Genomic DNA, 22,564 nt, shown 5'->3' with positions numbered 1-22,564 from the left:
AAGGGCGGAACTTCCTGTAATGTGATGCAAATTTGACGGTCAAGCTTGTTAGTCCCACCTTTTTGTGTTTCCCGCACCGTCAATCAAAATAGAAAAAAAAATCGACCCGAATTCACCGATCAACACTAGCCCGCCTTTGATAAAATAATCATGTTCGGAGTTTAGTTGATCAGATAATCTTCCGATTTACTACCGATCACGATATGACTGGTACGTAACCTTTAGCGCATCGACGCGTACAACTACTCGGTGAGTTTGTGCCACCTACAGCGGAGCAACGCTACGTCTTTTAATCTTTCTGCTGGAGCTCCAGCGATATGGTTAGCTAACCAGCTAGCTGGCTAGCCGCGGAGTTGACAAAGTAAACATTCAATCTGGGCTCGAGATCGCTTTGGAATCGTCGCTGCGAAGTTGAGTTTCGCGGTCAACTCCCTTCGGACTGAGGAGTGGGGATGCTTTGCGAGCTTTTCTGGGAGGCAAGAGTCGAAGATTACAGAGTTTTGCTGTAGTTTCCCCCCTCTCTCTCCCTGCTAGCGCCACAGCAGCAGACAGTGAAACAAGGAGAAATGGCGTCCGCGGACGTGGACAGCAGTCAAAGCGAGTTTCTGCAACACGGCGGCGGAGCGGAAACACAGGTATATCCCGACATTTTAAGATCGCCTTTCTCGCTTTCTCAGAGCCTATGGCTGCTGGATGTTTTTGATAGCATGAAGTTCACACGTTTTAAGGTTTTGATGCATGGGGTGAACGCCGTATACTTCCTGTGTTCCCCTCAATAACGGCCACCCACTTTACCCCTCTAAAACCCGCCCATAGTGGGTAGGACACTGGAGTCAGTCACTTGGGTCGGCTTGCTGAAAGATAGCCCGTAGTACCTTTGGACTGAGGGGATGCAATGGGTCGTGTAGTTTTGTTTGTGTGGAATAACGTCGAATATCAAAACAGTAGTTCTACAGTAACACTCACCCATCCCCCACACACACAAACCTCTGGCGTTCCATCATTCCTATGCACTAGGCAACACCGTCAAATCCTCTAATTCTGAGAATGTACTAAGGGAACCAAATGGACCCGTAAGGGTTGTACACTCTCAGAGTAACAAATGGGCGAATTTAAACACTGAAGATGTTGCAGAGTAGGGAGGAAGCCCAACTTGGCTCTGCGTTGGTGGGTTTGCTAGTAAATGCTTGCTGGGGTTTGTTTATAAGCCAACCCAAAATTCTGTCTCTGCTCATGCCATGTTGCTCCCATGATTTACATCTCCACGTCAATACTTTTATCTAATTCCCTTGGGTAACACTCTCCCTTTTTGATCACATCCGGAGTTGAGTTGCTCCCCCAGCCCATCTCTGATGAATCACTCCTTCCTTAGGGAATGGGGAGGTTATATCTATTCTCATGTACTCTATTCTTTTTTCATTCCCAGACGACAGACATGTCCGCTATTCAGCTAACCGGTTCTGACCGATGGGAGGTGTTAACTCCTGTCTCAACTGGGAAGGAAGACCACGGTGTTGTTCACATACAAAATTCGGGAATTGTCACGTCGAATGGGCAGTATGTGCTTCCTCTTGGGGGCATTCACAACCAGCCCATCTACGTTACAGCATCTGGGCATGATGCCTCAGCCAATGGAGTGTCTGGAATTCAGTATCAGGTAAAGAAAAAACAAACGTACATGCACGCGGGCACTCAAACACACTTGTTATTGGCAAGTTAAGTTCAAGACTCAATAGGAGAGCCGATTTGCACCAATACAATAAACAGAAGACCAAGTTATATTGAACCTATAACACACATCAGTCCACATTGACCAGAATTGTTGCTCTATATCTCCAGGTTATCCCACAGATCCAACATGCAGATGGAACGCTTGCAGGGTTTTCAGCGCAGGGATTGGATGATGGCACGGGACACATCCATCTCATTGATGGTAGCCAAGGCAACCTTGGTATCAGTGTTGCCACATCGTCAACCACAGACCTCCTGACGCAGGCGGGGCAAGTGCAGTCGATTCAGGGTGTCTCATTGAGCGGTGGATCAGCGTACACCAGCACAGTACCTGGGCTGCCTGGCAACATAACCTTCGTCCCTATAAACAGCGTCGATCTGGAGTCGTTAGGGTTGACGGGTGCTCAGTCAGTCCCCATAGCAACAGGCGTAACGGCTGATGGTCAGCTGATCATGAGCGGCCAATCGCTGGAGACTCAAGGGCAGGAAACCAGAGCCAAGACAGACGCTAGCGCTAACCACGAGCTCTACGTGCCAACCACCACTTCCTCCTCCACATCCTCTCATCTTCCTGAGACCATTGATGGCACTGGGGTTCTGACTCAAGCAACAGCTGTGTCTGCTGGTCACTCTGACCCCTCCTCCACAGAAAACTTCAACTCCCACAACCACCTGCACCAGATACAGGTCAGAACAGCTTTACTGTAATACAGCAACAGTTTGTTATTTTGCGGCATCATAAACTATTGCTTTTTTGCACATGTAAGTTTTACGTATTGTAAATCCTGCTCATTCAAGCTGCTTTACCTTTTACCAGAAGACGCAGTTGTGTATGCTTTTGTGTTGTTGTTGCTACTGACTTTGATATTGGATCAAAAGGAGGTTTGAGAGGCTGAGCTTGTTTAACTGTGTTCTACACTGCAGGTGTCTACTTCAAATGCCTCCACTCTCTCCCAGCCCATCCTGCACCTTTCTGGAGACGGCCAGACCCATTTAGCTCAGGGACAGGACCTAACATCGGCTGGTCAGACTCTACAAAATGTGCAGTTGATCAACCCTGGAACCTTCCTCATCCAGGCCCAGACAGTCTCTGCTACCGGGCAGATCCAATGGCAGACCTTCCAGGTAATTTAGTGTTCAGTGTTTTGTTTGGGGTTTTCTTCAACACATTTGCATAGATCCCTACATTATTTCCCTCATGTTGCTGAAATTGTCTGTGTTTTGTCCTGATTGCATCATTGCATTGTTATGTCTATGTGATTACTTGCTTATTGTAAGTCGCTTTGGATAAGAACATCTGCTAAATGCCTGAATTGTAATTGTAGTGTATGTGAGGCAGATGCTTGTGCAGTGCAATGTGTCACATTGACCCCAGTTAAATCTTGCTTTAAAATGTGATCTGTATCTGGATATCTTATATGGATATTGTAAGATCTGATGTAGCCCTGGACTTCAGTGTGAGCCAGACCTGCTCCAGGAGTGGCCTGGCAGGCTGGACCAGTTTCTCATTTAAATGTTTAGTTTACACTTGCATTAATATGCATTTTACAATATGCATAAGATATCCAGATGCAGATTTCATTTGAATGCAACATGCACGGTGTAAACAGGGTAATTTGTGAGGCAGATTTAGTGCCATCTTTCTCAGCAGTTTTACATATAATAAGGTCTTGTTTTGTCTCTCTTCTTCCTTCCTCGTGGCTCTAGGTTCAGGGTGTCCAGTCTCTCCAGGGTCTCCAGTTGCCCCAGGGCCAGGGCCAGCAGCTGACCTTAGCCCCGGTCCAGACACTCCCACTGGGCCAGGGAGGACAGGTCAGCCTGCCTAACCTCCAGACTGTCACTGTCAACTCAGTAACACAGACTGGGGTGCAGTACACACAGGGAGAGGATGCTAATAGTCCAGCGGGTAAGGGACATTCATACATCCCCTCCCTGTCTTTTTCATTGCTGCCATGTAAAAACCTTGCAGCAAGTCTGAAATGTTTTAACTTTTAAGATTTATGAAATTTATGTTTTTATCTTTACGTGCCCACTACAAAAGTTACAAAAAACTGCTGCTCTTTATTTCAAACGTTCTCCTCCTTCCATCCTCAGATATCCATATAAAAGAGGAGCCAGATTCGGAGGAGTGGCACTTAACTGGAGACTCCACTCTGAACACCAGTGACCTGTCAAACCTGCGTGTCCAGATGGGAGATGAGGACATGGACGGACAGATGGGGGAGGGCAAGAGGCTTCGGAGGGTGGCCTGCACCTGCCCCAACTGTAAAGAGTCAGGAGGAAGGTGGGTCGCACAAACTGTATAAATAAATGTTTAGATACCTACATGCACACATCGTTAACTATGCTGTTAGAAATTTAGAATGCATGTTGGATAGAAACTTTGATTCATGCACTTTTTTGTACCCACGAATACACACATTTACAGTGTGACCATTTTTTCCAGACATATCTTTTCAAGGTACTACATCCTGCTCATTCCATAAATATTTATATTCACAAAGAGGAGAATGCATTGTTTTATTTTCTGTTCACCATTACGGAGAGTTAAAAAGGAATTTAGGGATGTGGGGTTTGTTGTGATAACACACTAGACATATTTCCAGTGGTGATGATCTACCTGTTACTTAGTCTTCTTCTCAAACCCTTGTTGTTCTCACAGGGGGTCAGGCATGGGTAAGAAGAAGCAGCATATCTGTCACATTCCCGGCTGTGCGAAGGTATATGGGAAAACGTCCCACCTGCGGGCCCACCTGCGCTGGCACAGTGGGGAGAGGCCCTTCGTCTGCAACTGGATGTTCTGTGGAAAGAGGTTCACCAGGAGCGATGAGCTCCAGAGACACAGGAGAACACATACAGGTGAGAGTAACATGCAAACTGTGTTTGTTTTTTAAGTCACCGTTACCACTAGAAGCACCAACGCCAAACACACATTCAAAACAAAAAGCCAAATGATCACCAGATGTCGGTTCTTACATATGAGCGAGCAGCCACTGCAACAAGCTCTGAAGCCACTTAAAGATGGACAGCAACTGAAAGTTGCACTTGCACATTCCTAATAACATATTTGACAGTTAATACATATTTGTTGCAGTATACTTATTGAATTTCATTCAAAATCATGACAAAGATTTGAGTTGTTTCATCATGTTTTCTCTTTGTTGTGAACCTCTACGAGAGAAAATATAAAAAATCACTCATACCTGTGAGCTATAATGCATGTTGTATTTTAACATACAATGTCTTTGTAGATAATGTTTTTTGTTTGATTATATTGTCACTAAAGCCAGCATTGTTAGAACTTAAGTGTTTGATAATTACAATAAAGTAAGGGGCTGTCTCAGAAATTAGGTCTCTGGATAGATTTACATGAATATAGGTAGCACGCTACCTGTTTTGATACTCAAATCACTGATTCACTCATTGAATAGAAACGGAAAGGTGTCAGAATGAAGCCCATTTTCTCCATTGATTAGTTTAGATTGCTAGACAAGTGGTTCTCAAACTTCAAGGACGCCCATAACTCAAGAGTGTACAAGTTCCATTTGTACACTATGTTACAGACCTGTAAGGATACATTTGGAACCCCATCAAGGAAACCTGAGTCACTGGAACCCGCTTTAACCCATTAAGACCTGAGACGATTATTAAAACATTTCTAAATCCTAACAGTTTTTTGAAAAAAATCTAAAACATTTTTTCCAAGATTTTTCAAAAATAGCACATCTACAAGCTCATAGTGCGGCACTCGGTGCCGCGCTATGAGCTTGTATATCTGCTATTTTTGAATAGCCAAAGAAATCTAAAGTGACACAGATTCGTTCCAGGTCTTAAGAACCACTGTGCAAGATTATTCTCATGTGAACCTCCTCCCCCACTCCTTCAGTGAATGCCCTGACACACCAAGCTCACATCAGCTGAAAAGCTTTCCTCGAGGGTCTGTGGCCAACAATTAATCATCATTTTTTGCAGTGTGCAAGTCGGCTTGATGTGTCAGGGCCTTAAAAGATGTCATGACGTGAAGAGACAGGTTTCTGTGGAACAAAAACAAGTCGCACAATAGTTATTATTTTTCTTAGGACATCCTGTAAAAGTAGGGACTTGACTGTCTGTGAGGATACTGGTAGGTGAATAATTGCGCCATCTGGTGGCACAAGGGGAAATTAATTCATGGGTGGGAGATGAGCCAGTAGTAAAAATAATACAGGGATAGCACACATACATAGAATGCTTTTTCAGACAGAACTTTTTAAATCCTTGCAATGTGGACGTAAAGAATAAATATTTAGTTAAGCGGTCGGTTGTTCAAAGTTGCTCAGTCAAATGTATACTTTAAAAAAGTATTCAAACTACATCTTTTTTTTATATCAATGTATTGCTGTATTGAAATGTAGACATTTAAAAGAAAATCAAATGTTTTACAGAAAGTAAAAAAATATCAAGTGAAAATGGCAGATCTACAAGCTCACCACATTGCGAGCGTGTAGATCTGCTATTTGTTACTATATGAATTAACCACTTCAACCACCATTTCAAATAATGTACTTTTTCCCTTCCTAGAAATATAGTGGAGTCAAAGGTACAACATTTGTCTTTGAAATGTAGTAGTCACAAGAGTCCAAAAATACAAATAAGTACATTACTCAAGTAAACGTCAAATTTGGGATTTCGGCACCTCTTGATAAAACAGGGCTTTACAGATGTGGATTGGATATCATTTTCTTTGACATGGGTTGTTTTGTGTGTGTTGTGTTAGCTAGCCTGTTATGACTTGAATTTGTATGTTTTTAAACTATTCTTATTTTTCTGACAGGGGAGAAGAAATTTGTGTGTACAGAGTGCTCAAAGAGGTTTATGAGGAGCGACCACCTGGCCAAACACATTAAGACTCACCAGAACAAAAAAGGGGGAGTTGCCGTCTCCTCATCTCCGAATCCCGGCGAAGCCATCATCACCGCTGACGGAAGCGCACTCATCCTTCAAACCACTACTCACGACCTCGTAGCCAATCAGGAGATTCCTTTGCAGCTGGTCACCGTGGCTTCTGGTGAGGTCATCATGGAATAAGACGGGGGGTGTGGTCTACTCAATATTAGGAACTGGCCTATCACAGGGACCTCGGGCTTTTCTCCCCCTTACTATTTTTTTTTAAACATATGAATATATACGTAAATATATATGACAAATATATATATTTTAAGTAAGAGTTATCACGAATTTATGTTCGTTTTGCAGTCTTTTTATAGGCGGGCAAAAAAAAAACAATGAAATGTGGTTGCTATGTACACACGCGCAAACATACACATACGCACACACACTCAAATGCAACACAAATACTCAACACAATGAAATGCCTTATTTTGTATCATACTCTTGTATAAAATGCTGGAGGTGCATGTGTTTTTTAAGCTTTGTGGATGATGTAACTGTAATGGGGAAAGTGTTTGTCAAATGATGAATATGGTGGGGGTTTTAGGAAGAGAAATGAGCGTATCTCTCCAGAATGATCATTTGGACTTTTTAATCATTCGCTCTGGAGAGCTGGGCTCCTTGTGTACTAAGCAGGCATGTGGTTTTGACACACCCTACATACGAAGCAGCACGGCATGTACATCTGGACTGTAGCACTGATGGCTGGCATGAAATTCCTGCTCCTCAAAACATGCAATAACTCTTACGCAATCACCTATTTTCCACAATACAGTCTCGTTTGTTTTCATGCCCTGCTGCTTCAGTTAGATCATGTTGGCTGGAGGTCAGAATAGGATAACTAGGACCTGGATGTGATCAAGTCTTGTCACTTCCTGGGATTTGGAAAAATGCAAATGGCTCTGAACAGGGGCAACTTCTTCCAAGTATATTGCTCTTCTCAGCAAGCAAAATGTCTGGTTATCTGTCCTTATGAGCGCACATGGTTCGCTGTGCTCACCTAAGTCAGAGGTGTCTTCATTTTAAATGCTTTTTTTTCCAGCCCTTGTTTCCCATTCATACTTTGTTGTAAATTCACGTTATATTCAGTTATATGTGCGTTTCACACTTGTCTGGGTCTTGTCAAAACGAAGCCTTGGTTGGTAACCGTAGAAAATGACGGTCACTCGGTTACACACACATCGATCTTGATACGTTCAACTTCGTATGGTGGCAGGGGAGTGGAAAAAACAAAGATGCACCCAAATGCAAAACGCTGCCATATGATTCAGTGAGAAATATATGCAACAAATTGTCAGCTCATGTGGACAATAAAATTTGTGGACTTGTGGAACATTCCAATTGGACACAGTGTGACATGGGATTTACAATATTTTTTCCAATAGCCATTCTGTGTGATTCTGGTGACTTGTCACCGAGTCGGGAAACAATCATGCCATTGTTTGTTTTTTCCCTCAGTTTTGTCCATGTCCGTAGTATCCATTTATATGTATATTCTCTTTATTTTTCACATTGTTTATAGAAGCCATTATTTAGTTAACGGAATCTGTGTTGTATCAAAACATTATTTTAACTGATTTCTTCTTTTTTTTTTAAAGAATGTGTAAAATTTGAATGTTACTTTTTGTAAAACCTTTTTTCAAATGGATCACAATAAAAGTCTGAAACCTTCCAGTAATAAGTTAACGCGTTGATGCGATATAAATCCGCCACACCGCTCAAAACTGCTTCTCTTGTGCTTCATAAGATTCCTGGAACATGTAGCAGCGTGTGCAGTGTACTGTATATACATACACAATGATCTGTATACAGATAAAAGAAAACACATGGCCCATAAAGACCCTGAGGCCAATTCTACAAATGCCTTCTAAATCAGTAATCACAATTTAAAGATTTTTCTAAAGCAGGGGTTTTCAACCGATGGTCCGCGGACCACTGGTGGTCTGGTATTGCAGGTGGTCCTGGCCATGCATTAAAAAAAGTTTTTTTTTCTTTTTTTTTAACTTTTAATAACTTATAGGAGTTCTTACTGTATGGTGTGTGTGGTATGAAATGTGAGCTTACCATAATCACAGTAATCCTTAATCATATTCAAACAAAATCACTATTTTATTGGATATTATATTGATATTATAGCTATTTTCTCCAGCTCCCTGCGGTGCATGAACCCCCCCACCACTATTATGTGGGGTGGGTCTATGATGGACCCACCACGCACAATAGTGATGGTCCCCAGGTTGCTCTAAGTCAGGATGGTGGTCCCTGGGGCAAAATCAGTTGAAAACCCCTGTTCTAAAGCGTTCAAAAATAGCAACAGCAGATCGTGCCGCGCTGTGAGCTTGTAAATTTGCTATCTTTGAACGTTTTTGAAAAATTAAAATGACTGATGCTTTCCCGGTTTTAATGGGTTAAGACAAATGCTACTACACTAGCAAGGGCTTTACATACACACAAAGAAGACAATGCCGCTAAGACCACACACATTGAATAGAGAATTTTATTTAAAAAAAAATTTGATTGCCAACAGTTAACAGTACAGGTAGTCAAAACAATGATTTAGCTGCTGAGTTATCATGAGGGGTCCTTGGCTATAGTGACTGATTTAACAGTTGAATCAGATCCCCGTCTGCCATAACATACTAGATCTGTGCTGCAGAGTCTTAAAATCTTTCCAGTTTCCAGTGTAAATGCAGCCTATTTTTAATCGCATAAACTCGCATAAATGGGTGGGTTATGCGGCATTAGCTTCCCTCAGCTTAACATGTCAAATTAAACTGCACTTCATGTTCTAATAATGGAGATGACATTCTCAGAGGTTTTGTTACAGACAACATTGAAGGAAAGCATGTTGGTGTCAATGGCTGCCTTGTAACTAGAAGGTCACAGGTTTGATCATCACTGTTAGACAATCTGTGTTTATGTAGGAATAGAAACTGATGCCCATTTACAGTTATGGTCTTAGAAATAATATTTTGGCAGTCCTGGAAAACATCTACTTCGTTGAAGCCATTAACCTGGTGGAAGACACTAACCTGCTGCTGGACGCCTGCCATTAACTTCCTCTGGACAGGATTCAGAAGCCCTGAATCTGATCAATAGTATTGTCTCAGGCCTCAAGTGCACACAGTCCACCATAAAGACTTGAGATTAATTTAAAGAGAAGACATTTGTTTGAAATAGCTAGACTTAATGTCAGGGAGAAAACAACATTCTAGGTCCATTTCTCGCATACACAGATTACTGCTGTACAATAGGAAGCCAATGAACAAACTATTTGGTGTCTCAGCGTCTCAGTAGTAAAAATGTTCAGCAGTAACTAAAATAACAAGCACATTTACTAAAATGTTATCCATATAATTGTCCAAAACAAAAACAACTGATATTGTGATAATAACTATATTCTTAACTGTTTAACCAGCCCTTTCCCTTTCGCCTCAAGTGTGCTTGATCAAATTTACATACAAACTGGCCTTTTCTTCTGCCATGAGAAATTCAGTCAGCTTGCTGTCTGCATCTCGGCAGGTCTTGCCACTATAGCCTGAAACCTCGTTCCCTGAGTTTGATACTGTGACATTAACTTTCCACAGGAAACTGGGGTTGGGGATGCAATCAAGGCTGTCTGTTTTTTATTTAAACAAAGCACAGTTAAAAAATGTTTTGTTCATGAGCCCAGTTGCGGTGTCAGTGATGTATAAACAGAGCTCCTAAGCATTTTCTGTATCCATGTTCCTTGACATACGTAATTTCTTGATTGGATCTGATTTTTTCTTTTGATAAGATGGATGCTGATTGCAATAGGGCAATCTAACCATCTAATTACAAAATGGAGGTACCACTCTATAGCTGACAAATACTCTTCAGACACTTTAGTAATGATGACCAAACCTTGTAGGACCTGGATGTGATCAAATAATTTGGGTTCTTTTCCAACTACCTATAGGGACCTTGCTCAAACTATACAAGACTAAACAGGCTTAAATCATCACAACACTACCAGAGAAATTAACACAGGTCACCTGCCAAATTCTGTAAAATTTTGGCTCTGGCTGAAACATTTCCCAAAGGCTAGCAGCCACTTTGGCACGTTAACAACAAATATTTGGGAAGGTTCTATTCGGTGTGGTTCTATCAGAGAAATGAAATTGCCTGGGAAAATAGTGGAAGCAGCCAGAGCATGTTTTGGATACAATGTGGACTACAAATTTTGTTTCCTGTCCAGATCAGAGTTGATCCAACTGATCCAACCTCTAGCTAGCCTAGCTCCATTTTCTCTCAGTTAAAATTATAATTATAATTCAATATAACCCAATGGAATTGGACTGAACTGGCCTCAGCTGTTCTATCTAGACAGATGGTTTGTCAGGCCAATAAAGTTAATGAGCAGTTATGGTCATGGGTAATGATCACATTGGAACAGTTCCTCTTTGTGCTTACAGATGCAGCCAAAGTCGGGATATTCAATCAGTGCAAAACTTACACAGGCCAAATGTAAAACAGGGAGGGGAAATCAAGTGATTTGGGAAGAAAGAATCCATATTCAAGGTTGTTATGCAAATGCACCCCCCCCCCCCCCCCCCCCCACACACACACACACACACACACACACACACACACACACACACACACACACACACACACACACACACACACACACACACACACACACACACACACACACACACACACACACACACACACACACACACACACACACACTTCAACCACCTTCACCTGACCATTGTAGTTTCCCCTCACACTGTATATAAAGAAAACAGAACAAGAAACAAGAAAATAAATTCAACCATTTGTGGTCTGTGTGCCAGGAGTCAGCTGTTCCCCAGGAGGAGAGGTGTCTCTCCCATGAAGCAGACTCTTTAAACAGAGTCTAATTCACTGCCTTGTCACAGTCTCCAGTGGACACTCACAACTCTGTGTGAACATCTGGGAGACAGAGAAAGAGAGAGGGAGAAAATGTGCTTCAACAACAGATGCTCACAAATCACGATGGATACTAGACCGGGTCAAACCCCAGTATATGGCTGGACCGTGTCAGGGCAATGTGTGAGATTGTGGGCAATTTGTTAGAGGGATAGTCAGTGGGAGTGTCTACAATGCGAATTCCTGGATATGAAATGTTTATCTGCAATTTCCTATAGTGGTCCCAGTTATATTTGTTGTTAAGGTAGGTGATACGTTGTGGCACTTAAAACAAAACGTTGTTTTTTTTGTTAAAGTAATACTAGGTAACCTTTTCAACAAAACTTAAGTTAAATTGTATATCTTTTGTGAGTGGCAAAAGTTTCACAACACCCACTCCATGAATTTCACCCCCGAAAGCCTTTTATTTATATATTTTCTATTGAACGCTGTCGAGGTTGACTTTCCCGCGAAAATGGTCATCTGGCCGGAAAATGGAAGCGGAAATGCACCGGTTTCCTGTTTGGCCAGGAACTACCGCGCTATTAACAAAAAGGAAACTCACGCTGATTTTAAGAGATTGTATGATTTGAAGAACGAAAAACAACAGAAAAAGAAAACACAGCTCACGGTAACTAAAGCTCCACTGGCTAAGAGAAACGATCCACAGATCGTATAAAACAATTAAAAGAACGCTTTTTGAAACGCGTCCGTCTTCCGGTGAAAACGAATGGAATTCTGGGTAACGCAGTAATAAACAAACGGCCTGCAGTGACGGTAATGACCAGCAGAGGCTGCTAAAAATATATATTTTTAAATTTGCACTGTACAACTTTAAAAAGTTAAAGCACTATATTCTGATAGTAATCATTTCATTGATATAGACAGAGTGTTATGTAGAGTCGTTTTCTCTCCTACTCTGCTCTACGATGGATAGTTACAGTGCGTAACCAGTGCCATTTCTCAATACCAAGAATGTAAACGGACTTGCGGCCTTGGGAAGAATGTTCTCGTCAAGTTAACTTGGGGAGAACATCCTCTCAAGTTCATAAGACCAGAAAAAACACTTCTAATTTGAGATGGACTTTTACTTGAGGTCATGCGATTGATTGCCTTACAGCAACTCACTGTACTAATGAGCTGTGTGTGTTTCAGTTTCTCAGAAAAGAAAACTAAGGGCACATTTTCAAATCAACTCCATATTTTAAGTTTTAACAAATAAAATCTCACCTACATTTTTTAACTAGATTTTGACACAACAGTAGTATTTTGAAGATTAGTTGTCAGTCTTCTTGTCCGCCAATGCAGCTGGTTGGTGAGAAATGCATTATGGGATATTTGTCTGTCGTAAGTCCACACAAGTCACCTCCCAATGCATCCTCGATAAAGTGGCTGGATTAAATACAAAGCTGGGCATTTGGACTGAACCTGGCTAGATGTGAACTGTGACAGAACTAGGGAAGTGACTAATGATGTTTCACAGCTTCACGAGAACACAAGTACAGACAAGAAGTTATTAAGAAACATCTCAATCAGATGTATGATTTGAAAGACAATATAATGAAGCACATTATATGTGGCAATTAGGGTCCGACATTTAAGGATAAGCAGGTAAAAAACAAACTGCGGGCAAGTGAAACCTGTCTAGACCTGGCTGTCCGGGTAAGTACATATTGAGCATGATGTTTTGTTTTGTTTTCATACTTAATTCACATCATCAGTTGCAGGCTGCCTCTGTCTGCCTTTTCCGAACCTCTCTGCCTAAGGTCTCCTGACTGCCAACCTAAAGTGTGCAAGTTGACATTGACCTTGCTGCATGTTCATCATCAGTGTGCGTGTACATGTGTACGTTGATGAAACGGAAACGCACTTAATAATTGTGTTCTTCAAAGCGACTGAGGCAAAGTCATGTCATTTTAAATAACTGTTGCACACAAGACAAACATACCGGTTATCTAATAAAGTTTTTTAATTCAGTTGATACCTATAATAGATACCTCATTGGCCACTTCTGTTCATTGGAGCGATGACTCATCATGGCTGGCATATTTTATAGGGAGAGCTGTGGCTCCGATTAACGCATGTATGCCCCACATAGGTATGTCGATTGAAGCAGGAGGTCTCAGACATATTTCTTGCAGTGGAGTTCTGGCAAGCTGCCCTACACTTTACATAAGGCGTTGGCATGCGGTCCAGTGGCCAATGGGGCCAATCTACCTATGATTAGTTATTAGGCCGACTATATCCGATAGCGATGACTGCTCTGCGATTGCATAGTCTGCTGTTAGGCCAACTGACCAACAATGCTGTAACTTCAGTCAATCAAAGGCATGCAAGTCTATTAGGTGGGCCTTCAGGTCCAGCCAAAAAAGATGTAAGGCCTGAATCGTGGAATTTACTTTGAGAACTTTTAAGATTAAGAAGGGAAAAAACAGTGTTTGCTGGATTCAGCCTCCAGCTGAAAGAGGGAGAGAGAGGTCTCTCTCTCATGTATTTATGCCTGCATGTGTGTGGGGGATAAATACCTGTGTCTGGCTTCTGTGCTGTGTTGTTGTCTGCCGCTCTCTGCTGAACTTTGGTCTGCAGACGTTTAACCTCCTGGTCGTAGTCTGCCCACTCTGCTACGATTCTCACAGCAGCGTGCAGCTTGGGTTCCTTGGTCATGGGGTTGTTACACTGTGGAGAGAAGAAAACAAGAAGTAAAGAGAGCGGAAGTAAGCAGTGGACCAAATCGACCATAAGCACAACATCTGATTGATTGATTGATTGATTGATGTACTTTATTTAGTACAAGTAAGACGCGCGAACGCTGGAAGCGAACGCAGCTCGAAAATAACAATAAGAAGAATAGAAAGGAATGAGCAATTACTTGCCATCCGGCCTGAAATATGCACAAATGACATGGAATTCTTAGATATCCCAATAGATGAACTCGTGTAGATGCTTGTAGATGTGTTATTTTTGACTGTCGCTGCTATATTTTTCTCAGAGGAGTGTAATTAGTCACCCAGGGGCACAGGCGAATTTCAGCCACACTGTAGTGCATGCAGGCAATGAGAGCGTGAGTCACATGGGGGCAGCCAATGAGAGCGTGAGTGACATGGGGGCGCGGCTGCACACATACTGCACACACACAGACAGACAGAGACACAAGCCGAGCCGAGTTTCATAGTAGGCTCCACTTGGGCGGATCCGCGTTCGCAAAGACATGAGAAACAGTACATGGAAGTACAATTCACAATACAAGGTCTACTAAACTGGATAACTCATAAAAGCACTAAGCTTGTTTAAAATGAGTTCCCATGCACACAAATCATGATGACATATAAGAGACAGATGGGGAGGGGTGGGGGGGGTAGGTTAAGACTTTGACAGGGGCCAGTTTGGAATTGCAGCCTCATTTGAAAGTTATTAAACGCAAACCATAACTACGATTATCATGTCTGTACTACTAATAATAAACATATTTTTGTTGTTGTGAACATTGTTGTTTGTGTTGTGCTAGTCATAGTTTTAAGTTGCCAGATGATCAGAGATCTCCGCCTATGATACGTCTGGGGACATCGAAATCAGTGGTAGTAGCTAGAACAGCGGCCAAGATAAGACGTTAACAAAACTACACCTACTGCTTTGAAAATTAACAATGTCACCATAGCACTTTTTTAGTTTGGGAGATTGTCATCAGTCATCAGTCAGTTGAACTAAAAATTTAGAGAGTGACTTGTTGTGAGCCTTTTCTAGTCACATCCTTTTGAAATATTTTTTTATCCCACGATTTTGTAACCCATTTTTCACCCAGTGCCAATTGCCTACGTACTCCTGGGCGCTACTCTTCCTCTGCCAGCCTAGGGAGAGCCCAGAACTGAGCTCATGACTGAGCTCCTTCAGTGCATGAGGAGCTAGCAAACCACTTTTTATCACCTGACAGGGGGGAGTTTCCCCGGTTGGACGTAGCGTGTGGAAGGAACACGTTAATCCAACCAGTTCCTTTCCCCTCTATCAGGCACCCGGGCTGACCAGAAGGAGACAGTATAGAGACCAGGATAACTGCATGTTTTTGTGAGGGTACCTACCCTAGGGGACACGGGGAGAACATGTAAACTCCACACAGAAAGGCCTTTTCGCCAACCCCACCTACGATATGGGCACTGATGACGCGGAGGAGAAGACACGCCTCCAGCGCCCACAGCGTCCCCGGGACCTTCTCGAACCCAGGACCTTCTAGCTGTGAGCCGACAGCGCTACCGACTGTGCCACCGTGCCCCTTTAGTCACATCCTTGATGTTCACAAACTGATAACAGGGTCCTACCAGGTCTATGGTCTTGGCCTTCTTCTTGGAGCTGTCGTCACACCAGGTCTCACACCACAACCACTCCTGGGGCAGGGACTTGATGGGTACCTGGTGGATCATGTTGTTGGGAAGATCCTGCACAGAGGCAAAGAACAAGTACATCTATTAACTTTTATCTATATTGTTCCTTTCAAATGAGTAAGTTCAGTAAGTTAAACCTTTTACGGTAATAACACACCAGCCGAAAGACTGATACAAGAAAGTGGGGGGAAGTACTTTAACGAATGAGGGAGACAGATGGGGGGAAAAAGATTTTTACAAAGTTTAGTTCATGGATATCCTGAGATATCAACAGATGCACACCTGATCAAGGTTAGACAAGCTGTTAGGGTCCTGGCTGAGTCCCTGGTACTGTCCTCTGAGACGGTCCCCTGCAGCTATCTTGCGGAACTTCTTCAGGTCCACAACATACAGGGCACTGGGCAGGGGAGGTGGGGAATGAAAAATGTATGAAGGGAGGTCAGCAGACATGAGTTTATTCTTCACCCATCACAACGCATCATATTCCACTACTTCAAGACATACATTCCTGCAGTTTAAAGTAGAAGCCTAGTCACCAGAGTTTATGTATACCTGATGTGGTACTTGCGTCCAGCGAGGTGGCTGGACCAGTAGCCAGATTTCCAGAAGCGATAGCCGTCCATCTCTCTCCTGCTTTCACAGAAGGGAGTGTATCCATATGGAGCGCCCTCCAGGTCAAAGTCACGAAGCTCCTTGAGATCGGTGCGCACAATCTGCAGCAGAGGAGGAAGACAAATGTGTGAATGAGTATTATGGTCAGAGTGCAGGGCTTAGTGTAAATAACAGAGTATCTTAGGACTATGACATCTTATATAAACATTCTGAGGAAATCTCAGGTAAGATGGGAAATATGGTTCAGAACATGATGTGTGCTCAACTCACAATTATTTATAGAAGCAAGTGTTTCCTTGGGTAAATAAACCTTTGGCAGTCTGTGTACAGGAATATTAAGACTAAAGCCCTATTTGCAGGTACTTATCCCATGATGAATACTGTAGGGCTTGAGAAACACTTTCGCGTACAAAACATATGGATAGGAAGTTGTCTTGGACACTGCAGTCTACACTGTGTTTGTGCGCATGTGCGAATGTTAACCTGGTCAGCGTCCACAAACAGGAACTTGTCGACAGCGAGGGGGAAGAGCACGTCCAGGAAGAGGATTTTGTAACCCCAGATGATCCTCTGTTTTTCTGTCTGCTGGTGGAGCCAGCGGGGCCATTTATACTGGACCAGTTCATACTGGAAACCATACTCCTCTGCCATGTGGGGAATGAATTCCTGTAGAAACACACACACAAATAAACAGGGCTGTGTATGTAAATACACACATGCACATCTATGCCTGGGATATTCTCAGGACAACACAAAGAAGCAGAGAATAAATCTATAAGGTAAACATCCCTATTCTGGGGCAAACATTCTGTGAAAATAGCAGATATACAAGCTCATAATATGTCCTATTGCAACGCGTTGTGAGCTTGTACAATACATTGGCTATTTTCTGCAGAGATTTGGCTGGGATGAAAAAAGAGGAGCCAAGGATAGAGCCCTGGGGGACAATGAAGGTTTAAAGTATGTGAAAGATGAATAAAATCTAAAAAAGTTCAAGTTTTCTATAAAACCTAGAAGAAAAACCCACAACTCTGCTGCAGATATCATACACCAGTTGGTTTTAAGCATTTGTTTGAAAATGATGTCACACACACACAGCGAAACCTACAGTGAAAATCTCCATTTTAATGTTTAATTGATTGTACCTTGAAGGTTGGCGACAGGTAATTCTTGAGGAACCAGAACTTGACCGGGGTTTTGGTGTTCTTTATAACAGAGAGCATCATGATCCTGAAAGGTAAAACCAAGAGAGACACGGATGTGAGAACAAGAGGATGGCAGTATCAACAAAGAAGCATCACTATTCAGCTGTCAGTGATATTTCTGGGTTTTATTCTTTCTAGGATTTTGGAGAATAACATTCCTCGCCTTTTGTATTGTGTGCTGTGTGTGTCTGTGTGTCTGTGTGGGAAGGACGACGACACTCACCTTAGGAACCTCTCATACAGATGGCCTGAGGCTACTGAAAATATATTTATGACATCATCTTTTTCTTGTTTAGGTTCTTCTGTCTTTGTTACCCCCGAGAACCCTCTGACAGAGAAAGAGAGATTATTAGGAGACAATGCTTGATAAAATGACTGACAGTTAAGAGTTATTTTTCAAGACTACTTAAAACAGAGGCAGCCAAATATGCAGGAGTCAGAATGGCAACATCATGCACCTTTTTACAAAATAGATTTAATACAAATATTACAAGTAGAAAAAGTACGATAAAAGAAAGATCCAATAAAATGGTGTCAGAAAAGATCACAGGTCACAGAGGACCGCAATGGAAATAAGCATGCTGGCTTTGTTTATATCCTTGACAATTTAAAAATGGATTATTGTCTGCCTTTGATGTGAAATAAATTCATTCATTCATTCAACACTGAAAACGTATTGTAAAAAAACAGAGGACCAAGAGTACAAGGAAAAGGTTGTATTTACCAAATGAAGGCGTCATCAACATCTTACCTGGTCAGAGATTCCCAGAAGCCAGAGTCGTTCTCCTGGGTGTTGTCGCTCAGCAGCTCCTCATTAAACTTGTCTGGCTTCTTCTGGACCTGAGCACACCATTTACAAATGTGTTGAGTTAACTTATACTTTATTCTTCCAACACATTTTAACTATTGGGAGCAGTGGGCAGCCACTGAGCAGTGCCCAGGGAGCCAGCTCCAGCTCTAGAATATGTCCCTAACATGCACGTGTTTTAGTGTGGGAGAAAGCCAGAGCACTCAGAGTAAACACATTGTGAGCATGAGCAGAACATTCAAACCCCGCACAGAAAGGCCCTTGTCAGGTTCGAACCCAGGACCTTGTTGTTCTGTGTGGCAACAGTGCTAACCACTTAGGCACTGCCAAACATGAACTAATCAGCAAGGGACATTGCTGAGAAATAAAATAACATAAACTGCTGGCATAGGCAGTGGGAGAGTCGTTCTCACATGCCCTTGTGTGCCAACATGTGGGTGTTCGCCATGGGGCTATTTAATAAAATCACCGGCCACTCAATTCAATGTAAGTTGCTCACGCAGCGCATACATCCCTAGGACACCCTACTTCCGGCTATTCATCAAGTCACTGAAATGTCTGATTAGTCTATAAGCACACAAGACTAGGCATTTGGGAATACTAAAATATCAGATTGTTGGGACAAACGGCTTGTGTGTAGTAGCATCACTGTGCTTTATGGGCTGTCTCATAGCTGCCTCTCTCATGGAGGACAGTATAAACGATGCTTCACTATCAGCGCACAGCTTATATCCATCTACGGCCTCTGCCTTCATATTAGCCCAACTTGTTTCTATCTTTCCTAACCATACCTGTCGTCTCTGACATAAATGTCATAATTTTCTTGATTTTAAAGTACTGACAATCATTGAGTTCAACGCAACTAAGCTGCGGTGGATGCCTTGCAGTGTGGCAAATAACAAGACACAATGTTGTACGATGACAAATGTCAAAACATGTTTTGGGTAATTGCGTTATCAAAAATGAAAGCATTCTGACAGCAATGTATAATGTCTGCAAAGCAAGTGTTTCATGGGGAATCAAACTTATCTGCGTTTGGTGTAGATTGAAGGGAACGAAGCAGAAAACTATTTGGACTTGGTGAATTACAGGTGTCTGATAGTTAGAGACAGCTTATCTTGAGTGTGACAATACTCAGAGCTTCCGACACGATTGGATGCAAAGTGTCTTGCGTCCAATTGCGAACCTAACTTTTCTATAACACAAGATTTCATTACAAACTGAAAAAATGTATATCCATCTCTAGACTGGCAGACTGTTTTAATTTAACTCTATTCCGGTCACATATCCCGCCCCATGGTCCCACCGCTAATTAACAGAACAGAAGCAACATCATGACATTACCGGTAGAGATTATAGAGATGTTCTGCATTAACAAATAGCTAATATATGTGGTGCCGCCATATAAAAGCAGGGAAAAAGACTATGAAGATTCCTGTCATTTTGCCAGCACCAGATCACACAGCGTAAATATACCAGTAAATTGGCAGCATAGAGTTTAATTTATCCAGAGAAAGTTGTCAGACACAACCTTGCATCTTTACGACACATCATTTGCTTACATTTGATGTCAAACTCATATTTGACCGCCATTTTATGGCAGCCCTGTTGCACTCTACCAGAAGCATATGTTCAAAGACGTTAAGACAACCAAAGAACAGAATTTGAGTCTCTGGGCGATTTGTAACTCCATTTGTAGTTTGATATAGTGCCCAATGTGCTATAACCTATGTAGATGCACACTTGGTGATTTGTAAACTCCCCAATGAATATTTATGATTCTCCACATCCGCCAGATTTATTTATGAGCAGCATGTTTTGCTCTGTCTACTGACTGGTGAGAATAAGTACAACCCATGCTGACCAGTAAATTTGGCCTCTGTAATAAATATTTATAAGTATACCGCCAGTTCACCAAGGGGACAGATTATAATACTGAGCAGACCTACCTTGCTCCCATCCCCACCTAGCATTCATAATTGAGGAACATCTTAGGTTTGGTTAGCCCTGGAGACCAGTGTTTGAAATGGTTTACTTAACTTACCGTTTGAATCCTGGAGCAAGCCTACAGGTTTCTTACACTAGCAGAATTCAAGTAAGAGCAGTTCCGCTGAATTACGCTGTATAAAATCCAATTCTGAAGCGGTGGTCTTATAAGACATGAATACATATTATTAAAATAGTTTTGAAGTGTGCAGTTGCCCAATTGTCATATCAAATCGTACTTTAAAAGTGTCTGTCTCCTCCTCACCCAGAATATGCAATGTCCCGATCTTGACTATTCAGTGAAGTTGACGTGATGGGATTTACCTCAAAATGTAAACATCATTGGCGTGTTTCCACAGTTGATCAGGAATGGGACTTTGAGGTTGACACTTTTAAAGTCAGATTTTATGTGTAAATTGCGCAACGGCACACTTCATAACATGGTTAATATGCATTTTATGAGACCACCAGTTCAGAACTGGCACAGCACTTCCTGGGATATCTACTAGTGGAAGAATGCAGGCTCGCTCCAGGACCCAAACTGTTTCAAACCCTATTTGAGTCTCGAGGACAAAAAGTTTGACCAATTCATTTGTGATTGTGAATGATGGGATTGGATATTCCTACCATAGTCTTTACGCCGACAGTTCAACACCTCACACACCAACCAACCTTAACTTTGATGATCCTGCTCTTGAAGTTGTTCATGACCACTATGATGTCATCAGATTCAGCCGGCGAGTCTGTACCATCATGGCTGCACAAAATTATAAAAAAAAGGAAGATGAACCATGAGCATGTATGCAAAGACACATATTTGTATTTATTTATACGCGCGCGCACACACACACACACACACACGTATAGACCCCTTAACAGACGACGTCACACTGATAAGAACCAGTATGCGTGCAACCAGTATGGGCGCAATGAAACCCATTCTATCAGGTCTCGCTAGGACACACCTCACCAGCCAACACACAAGAGGGGGATGGGGTGTGCTGAAACCAGCGCACCCCAAAACAACAGGTTGAGAATTGATTGCGTGAAACAATCACCTGTGCATCCAGTCTCAATGTTGGTAAACAAATAATTGGTCTATGTGAAATACATACATGCTAATTTGTCAGTCGCAGTTTAGGTATGTATCTCAGTTTTACCTGTATATCTTGTAGATTTCATCAGAGCGGCCCTTCCTCAACTTCAACATCCAGAGTCCTGGGTAGGCCTTTAATTGGAAGTAACCCTACATAGCAGAACATAGATTTACATTTAGATTTTTAGAAGCCTGTTGAAAGATATCTTTTTTTTTAACTCACTGAGTGCCAGAATTATTTCTGGCTATTTCTGGCCAATTCGATAAAAAAAATAAAAAATCAAAGTAAAAAAAAATAAACACGTGAAACACGTGATTGGCAGGTTGCACCAGAGCGGTAAAACACGTGAAATGTGAATGGCACTCAATGAGTTAAAAAGGAGATTATTTTGTTAGCGAATATTCGATCGATTACTTTTTTTATTAATCGAATCGAGAAGAACATTTTTAATAGACCCCACACACACACACACACACACACACACACACACACACACACACACACACACACAGGTGTCATGCAAAAACTGTGAAAATAGCAACAGAGCGTATAGATCAGCTATATTCACTATTTTAAATATTTTGAAACTTTTGCCCAAAATAGGAATCGGTTATTAATTGATGAATGTATGTACTTTTGTACGCATGTACTCAATTATCTAGTATTTTTGATAATCAATTAAATCCCTTAGTTCGATGAACCCAATTTCATGGCGTTTCTGATTCATTTACACCAGGGGTTTTCAATCGGTGGTCCGCGGTGGTCCCTGGCCATGCATAAAAACACAGTAATCCTTAATCATATTCAAACAAAATAACTGTATTTATTTAGATATTATATTGATATTATAGCTATTTTCTCCAGCTCCCTGCGGCGCATGAACCCCACACCACTATTCTGTGGGGT

The 22,564-nt window shown here is 42.0% G+C and overlaps 2 protein-coding genes across 3 annotated transcripts in view; one reads left to right on the top strand and one right to left on the bottom strand.

Moving 5' to 3' along the window:
• Positions 1–71: 71 nt before the first annotated feature.
• LOC311036642 (transcription factor Sp3-like) lies at positions 72–8,331 on the top strand. Of its 2 annotated transcripts, none has more exons than XM_084045480.1 (8): positions 72–635; positions 1,427–1,657; positions 1,852–2,418; positions 2,656–2,856; positions 3,439–3,637; positions 3,826–4,015; positions 4,394–4,590; positions 6,545–8,331. In XM_084045480.1, exons 1-8 carry the CDS (start codon positions 567–569, stop codon positions 6,796–6,798), a joined length of 1,908 nt encoding a protein of 635 aa, XP_083901606.1. In that variant the 5' UTR covers positions 72–566; the 3' UTR covers positions 6,799–8,331. The 2 variants fall into 2 exon arrangements, with proteins under 2 accessions (XP_083901606.1, XP_083901605.1); XM_084045479.1 differs by having other exon boundaries at positions 1,840–2,418.
• A 1,989-nt stretch (positions 8,332–10,320) lies between these two features.
• Positions 10,321–22,564, bottom strand: part of uggt1 (UDP-glucose glycoprotein glucosyltransferase 1) — a 38,129-nt gene continuing 25,885 nt past the window's right edge. The window contains exons 30-40 of the mRNA XM_084045527.1: positions 21,722–21,807; positions 21,234–21,318; positions 18,519–18,607; positions 17,991–18,095; positions 17,708–17,792; positions 17,046–17,228; positions 16,503–16,663; positions 16,233–16,347; positions 15,888–16,004; positions 14,103–14,253; positions 10,321–11,601 (exon numbers count right to left, since the gene is read on the bottom strand). Of these exons, the coding sequence (XP_083901653.1) occupies positions 11,582–11,601; positions 14,103–14,253; positions 15,888–16,004; positions 16,233–16,347; positions 16,503–16,663; positions 17,046–17,228; positions 17,708–17,792; positions 17,991–18,095; positions 18,519–18,607; positions 21,234–21,318; positions 21,722–21,807 (1,197 nt within the window). The 3' untranslated portion in view covers positions 10,321–11,581. The remainder of the gene's footprint in view (positions 11,602–14,102; positions 14,254–15,887; positions 16,005–16,232; positions 16,348–16,502; positions 16,664–17,045; positions 17,229–17,707; positions 17,793–17,990; positions 18,096–18,518; positions 18,608–21,233; positions 21,319–21,721; positions 21,808–22,564) is intronic.

The sequence above is a fragment of the Gymnoscopelus microlampas genome, assembly GCF_963454915.1.
Source record: "Gymnoscopelus microlampas genome assembly, chromosome: 20".
Taxonomy (NCBI): Eukaryota; Metazoa; Chordata; class Actinopteri; order Myctophiformes; family Myctophidae; genus Gymnoscopelus; species Gymnoscopelus microlampas.
Note: the sequence above shows the minus strand (reverse complement) of the source record. Positions and strands in the feature narration are given on the sequence as shown.

Excerpts from the sequence above, each read along its gene's own strand:
- LOC311036642 (XM_084045479.1), top strand. The coding sequence starts at position 567 with ATGGCGTCCGCGGACGTGGACAGCAGTCAAAGCGAGTTTCTGCAACAC. Across the intron at positions 2,419-2,655 it reads ACCACCTGCACCAGATACAG|GTGTCTACTTCAAATGCCTC; the intron begins GTCAGAACAGCT and ends TCTACACTGCAG. Across the intron at positions 4,591-6,544 it reads ACACAGGAGAACACATACAG|GGGAGAAGAAATTTGTGTGT; the intron begins GTGAGAGTAACA and ends TTTTTCTGACAG.